This window comes from Lycium ferocissimum, chromosome 9 (assembly GCF_029784015.1).
Source record: "Lycium ferocissimum isolate CSIRO_LF1 chromosome 9, AGI_CSIRO_Lferr_CH_V1, whole genome shotgun sequence".
In the NCBI taxonomy this organism is placed as follows: Eukaryota; Viridiplantae; Streptophyta; class Magnoliopsida; order Solanales; family Solanaceae; genus Lycium; species Lycium ferocissimum.
The window spans coordinates 63,294,369-63,300,925 of NC_081350.1; the positions used below are offsets into that span (position 1 = coordinate 63,294,369).

Below are 6,557 nucleotides of genomic sequence, written 5' to 3' on the forward strand. Positions count from 1 at the left end.
CTATGTAAAATGAAGCAAATTTGTCATTCGTTAATAATTGAGGTCAAATATACTCTCGTCGTTACTAGATTAAATAAGCTAAATTTACCTTTTTTGTTTTTTTGTTTTTATTTTTGCAAACGGTGGAAGCTTAGCACCCGGTGATGTCATGTGTCCTGCAATATTTTTTTAAGAGAAGGGAAAATTTGAACCTTTGCATAGTTCACGGGCAATTTGACCCTTCTCCCTAATTGAGTTTTTCAGTTTTTTTGTTCCTCATCTTCCTCTCCGCTCCACTAACTCTACCACCAGTCACCCTTCTTCCTCCTTCCTCCTTGTCTCACCCCACCATCATTGTGACCATCATCTCCACCACCATCTTCTCTTACCTTTTCCTTCCTCTTTCTCTATCCCCGCCACCCCATCACGACCTCCGTCACCAAGAGAGAAAGTGCTAAACGACTTGAACATGCAACATGAGGGAGAAGGGTCAAATTACCCCTGAACCATGTGAAAGGTTGAAATTTACCATCCGTTAAAAAAATTAGTTCTTAGTTGCATAACACGGGACATCATAATGTAGTAACGGCGAGGGAATATTTAACATAGCTAACTATCAACGAAAGTCAAATCTGTTTCATTTTGACCTAGTTCAAGGTCAAATTTGACCCTTTACCCCTTTTAAATGACATCCCTTGGCCTTAACTTAGAATGAATGTTTTCTAATTTTAAAGTTTTATATGAAACTCATCTGTACTTTTTATATATAGAAAAATCACATTAAAAGACGAAAAAAAAAAAAGAAGCCCTATCACATAATCCATTTTCTATTGTAAAATTGAAAAACAATATCCCTATAAGAGACAGCTGGAGTATATAACTGACATTTGATTCTTTTCCTAAAATAACTCATGTCAAATAAAATCCAAGTCACTCGTCTAAATACGGCATATAAAAAATAGCCCATTGTTTCTCCACGGTCAGCGCTTTGGGCACTTCCCTTCTTTCCTATAAGTGTTTGTGTCACCGCACACAACTAACAACCCAACTCCCTCAATTGTCAATAAACAATACAAGCAGTTAACAAACAAATAAGAATACATATGAGAAAGTCATTGGTTCCACCTTGTTTGGTATTTCAATCATAAAATGCAAATAAAAGATGTTGTATGAGAGTCAAGAGATGAGGATGAGAGTGGAATTAGTTGGAAGACAAGAAGAAGAACAACAACAACCACCATTTGAGAGGAAGAGTAGGAGAACAAGAAGAAGAACGACGACGACGATTAGTGTCGTAGAAGAAGATGAAGATGAAGAAGAGAGGTTGGAGATTGTGGATCTGAGTGGCATGTCTATGGACTCTCTTCCTGTCAATCCTACTATCAATTTGGGAGTTATCTCCAAATTAGACCTCTCCAACAATAATCTTCAGGTTAGTCCTCCTTCCCGCTATACGACGACGACAACAACATACCCAGTATATTTTCACAAGTGGAGGTGAACACAAATCTTATTCCTACCTTTGTGGGGATATAGAGGCTGTTTCCGACAGACTTTCGGCTCAAGAGAAAATTATTTTTCAGAAAAAGGTTTAAAAGAAGTGTAAAAGTAAAGGTTATGAAACCCCACTACCCATATATCTCTCTATATATTTAGTACGATAGAAGTTACTTTTCGGAAATATTACTTGTGTTTCGAAAGAAAAATTGACTCTAGAAAACCATATAAATTGAGATGGAGAAAGTAGTAACAATTTCAAGTATTGGCTACAGTGGTGATATGGAATTAAGATAATTGTGAAGCAAAAACTTTTCACCCAAAAGAGAAGTCATTTAATATTCCTAAAAATATTTTCCGACAAGCAAAAACTGAAAAATTACTTATATTTTGAAAAACATTCTTCAAGATGTGTTTCATAGTAACAAACACCTTTGTATCTTCCATTTTTAGTGCTTTTGGTTTCGTCCTTTTGTGTTTGCTTAAACTTTTGGTTCCTTCCTTCATCTCTCTCATGCCTTTAGTAGTTTAGTTATGTTTAATTTCTCTATTTTCTATAAAAAGAAAACTGTTATTATTACCTTTCTCTACTTAATATAACGTTTTTACAACTAGTTAGGAAGTTCAATATATATTTTCTTTTACTATCATTGTGATTTAGTCATGAGTTGTTGCGATTTACATCACCTTTCGTGTATCTCTTCGGAATAATGTAGTTTCTATTCCAGCAAAAAAGTATCAATTACTTTTTTAACACCCTATTCTTTTTCTCAGTTTTAGTATCATGAAATAAAATAGAGATTTTTTTTTGGACAGAATAAAGAAATAAATAATATCAAGAGATCCAATAACTCCTTTTTCTTAAAATTCATTTTCCTGCGAAAGAAGTTAAAAAGAAAAGAAAAAGAGTCTAGGACGCTAGTCTAATTGAAACTTCCTATGGGTGCTATTTTATAGAGTTTAATTTCAAACATGGAGCTTGAACTCTATAATAAACCCAAAGAGTAAGACTATTATTCCCATTCAACTCTCGTTATGCACTTATATGGATAATTCAAATCCGTACCATGATTAGTTTGTAGTATAATTCAATCCTTACCATGATTAGTATGTAGTGAAAATCTCTACAACATATATAGTCATTGGGAATTTGGAATCGAAAATTAGGAGATTTTGTCTCGTCTTATTTTTTTACGTCAAAGGGAGTATATAGTTATGCGAAATTTTCTTACCCTTGTTTCCTTTACAATGTTTTATGATATTGGAAGTTATAAGAAATTTTTATGTTTTTTACCTATGTGTTTTTGGTTTCTAAACTTACAATTCCACAAATTGAGTACAAGTTAATATCTCTTAAGATTGTGATAATTATACTTGAAATAACAAAAGTCAACTGCAATGCAATAAAGTCTAGAAGAATATAAGTTTCTACACGTTGCTATCTTTTCTTAAAACTTTCACTGTTATTTTAAAGTTTAGGGCACATTCGGTTTTGAAACAAGTTTTTCTTGAACTATTCATGTAATGTTTATTGTTTAAAAGGATTTTGCTTTCGAAATCTGATTTTCACAGAAAAATAATTTTTCGAAAAAACTAATCCAGACACTCTATATTCAAAATTTGCGTTTTCTTAGGGTCAAACGAAAACCAAATCAACGATCCCAACGTCATTTTTTGTCCTTCATCATTCATTGAAACTGACCGAATAGTATAAGAATAAAGTCTTGAGTTAGTTTCTTTTATTTTTTGATAGAGTTTCTTAAAAAATGAGATTTGAGTGGGTGAAAATTGGATATTTCGATTTTTCCGGGATTAAATTCAATAATATATTCTTTTAACATTTTGACTGTTAATTTCGAATGATGTTATTCACAATTCAATTAAGTTTCAAAAAGACATATATATAATAATAAAATACTCTTGGAGAGTAACTAATTATTTTTTTGTTAAATGTTTACAGATTATACCAGAGTCTTTAACAGCAAGACTACTTAACTTGGTGGAGTTAGATATGCATTCAAATCAGCTCAAGTCCATTCCAAACTCTATAGGTTGCTTATCAAAGCTCAAACTTCTCAATATTTCTGGAAATCTCCTACTGTCGCTCCCTAAAACTATTGAGAATTGCAGGTTGGTCATCTAAACATTTCTAATAAAAAGATTTCTAACACAATGCGGAAAATGAGTATTGTACAGAAATAGTTTATACTTGCGGCCAATGGGTGTTAAATGGGAGGGTTGGGTTGAATCTGGGTGGGCCAAATGAGCTGATCAATGACCCGCTCAAAAGTTATTTGGGTTGAAACGATTTGGGCTAAAAAACAGGTCATAACTCAACTCGATAAATTCTTACTAAGTTAATTTCTTAGTTTGTTCTGTTATAATATTTAAATACATCATCAAACTATTTTTTTCTTCTTTATGGCAATATATAACATATCAAATAAAAAAAATAACTTTTTGAAAGTATTTTGACAAGCTTCTCACTGGTCAATTTGAGCTACACATCAACCAAATTTTTAGATGGGTTGGGCTAAACTGGACGAGTTATTGAATGTTTTGGATGTAACATATATATTTTCACGGGCTAATTTTGCTATCCCTATCGCGACGTCGTATTTTTCTTATTTGCAGATCATTGGAAGAGTTGAAAGCCAACTTCAATATGCTTACTCATTTACCAGACACCATTGGATTTGAGCTCATAAATCTCAAGAAGCTTTGTGTAAATTCAAATAAAATAGCATACCTTCCATATTCCACCTCCCACTTGACTAACCTTCGTGTGTTAGACGCCAGGCTAAACTGCCTAAGGTCTCTCCCCGATGATCTCGAAAACCTAATCAATCTTGAAATCCTAAACGTTAGCCAAAACTTCCAGTACCTCACAACATTACCCTATTCAGTAGGGTTTCTCATTTCCCTGCATGAACTAGATGTTAGTTACAACAAGATTACTGAGTTACCGGATTCAATTGGTTGCTTGAAGAAGCTCCAGAAGCTTAGTGTTGAAGGGAACGGTCTCGTTTCTCCCCCACCGGACGTTGTGGAACGAGGGATACATGCTGTGAAGCAATACTTGTGTGAAAAGATAAATGGAATGCATGACAAGTCGCCTAAAAAGAAGTCTTGGTTTGGAAAGCTAGCAAGATGTAGCACCTTTAGTGGTGCCAACATACCAAGAGATGATAGAGATGAGTGTGTTGTTCCAAGTAATCGAACTATTGACGCAATTGCTTCGCCGAGATTTATGGGCATGCTTTCTCCTCGTCGTCTCCTCTCTCCCAAAACCTACTTCTCGAAATAAGGAAGTTATTTGATGGAAGGTACACTTGCAAGAAGTGATTTGCAATATTCATTCTTAATTTGCCAAGAGACTTTGCAACTTGCATGGATATTGTGGTAGCTCTTTTTTTTTTCTTTTTTCTTTTTTTACGCTTGAAATCGTGTGTGGATATACATTATGTCCTGTAGAATTTGTGGTCTTGAGATTGTATATTACAGATTTTAGTAGATGAATAGCCTCATTGGTATGTCTGAATATACCAAGGGTGGGGTTGTACTTTTTTGTTTTTTATGACATTGGGGTGGGGTGTGGATGGGTTTAAGTCTAGTGTTTTTAAAAGAACTTTTATACTGTATAGCCGCCCGTCAAAATAATAGTCAGCAAATTTATATTTTCTTGTATATTAGTAATATATATGTACACAGTACTATAATTTATATAGTATAATTTATACAAAACTAGTGTAAATTTTTTGTATAATTGGCTAGCTGCTGTAATTATTTTTAGCGAGCTGAGTAGATGTATAACTTTCCCCTTCATAGCACCATGAGAAGGAGGATGCTATATAGTATAGGGACGGAATTATGGAAGAAACAAACATGATAAAATATACTACTGCATGAATCTAATTTCAGGGGGTCACTATCCAAATTCTAGAATTGTGATCAGTACTTAATTAGTGGCATACCCCAGTAAGTGAGCCCGTTAAAATCCTAACTCACAACTTTCACATGTACCAATGTCACATATCATCTTCAATATCGCTTTTGGTGAACACATAATTTCTCTAATGAACAAAAATCTTACGTAACCATAAACAAGATTCAGTGATTAGCCAGGGAGTAACTTCAAAATAATTTTAATTTTTATAACTATCGAACGAGAATATTAAAACATGTAACATGCTGAGTGGATCGGCGGAAAAAAGTCTGAAGCTCGATCAACAGGATAGGTAACTCATATTCCGACCACTAGAAATCTATACCTGAAGAGGATGAGGAACTAGTCAATGTATGCAGGCTTACTATGATTTGCAATTTTTCTCATGGACGTCCCTTAATCAAGGACATCTGTTGTCATTTCAATGCTAGCTTTCCAATTAAGGGAGTTGTCAAGATTGGACAGTATAATTTCAACCGCATCTTTCATTGATTTAATGGAGAAGGGTAATTTTAAAGCTATTTAAGGGACAATTTGTCGATTATGGGATTCCCAGTGCGTTATTAGAGGTGGACCCTGAAATTTTCAGCAGAGGAGGAAACTCCACTAGCTCCTATTTGTATCTATCTACCCGGATTGAAATGACACTACTTTGATTGGGATGCACTGAAAAGAATTGGAACCTTAGCTTACTCATGATTGACAAAGCTACTGAAACTAAATCCAGGCCTTTCTTTGCAAAGGTAAAGGTAGAGGCAGACTTGGAAATACAGAGAAAAAAAATCAGTTTGGGTTGGTATCAGAAGTGTGGAGGGAGCAGAGTAATCAGGTTTTTGGCATGTTCCTGAATACAACTTCAAATGCAAACACCAAGCTCATTCTGAGGATCGATGCTTGAGAAACAGGAGGCTAGGGTGGACAACAAGAAGAATGAAGCTTCAAAGAATAAGGCACCTAATAATTCAAAGTCGCTCCAAAATGCTTGTAAGAATAATGATCCAAAAGCTAGTAATAACACCTTTCCTAAGGCTAGTAATGTCGCTATTGGTGAAGAAAAGAAGTTCATCGAAAAGAATACTAATGGAGATGGTAAACAGAGGCACAAAGACAAAAGGGCATAAAGACAGAAGATTTA

The 6,557-nt window shown here is 34.4% G+C and overlaps 1 protein-coding gene across 1 annotated transcript; it reads left to right on the forward strand.

Annotated features, from left to right (window-relative positions):
* Positions 1-915: 915 nt before the first annotated feature.
* On the forward strand, positions 916-5,220 carry LOC132029430 (plant intracellular Ras-group-related LRR protein 6-like). Its single transcript, XM_059418704.1, has 3 exons — positions 916-1,411; positions 3,437-3,606; positions 4,111-5,220. Exons 1-3 carry the CDS (start codon positions 1,142-1,144, stop codon positions 4,781-4,783), a joined length of 1,113 nt encoding a protein of 370 aa, XP_059274687.1. The 5' UTR covers positions 916-1,141; the 3' UTR covers positions 4,784-5,220.
* Positions 5,221-6,557: the final 1,337 nt, after the last annotated feature.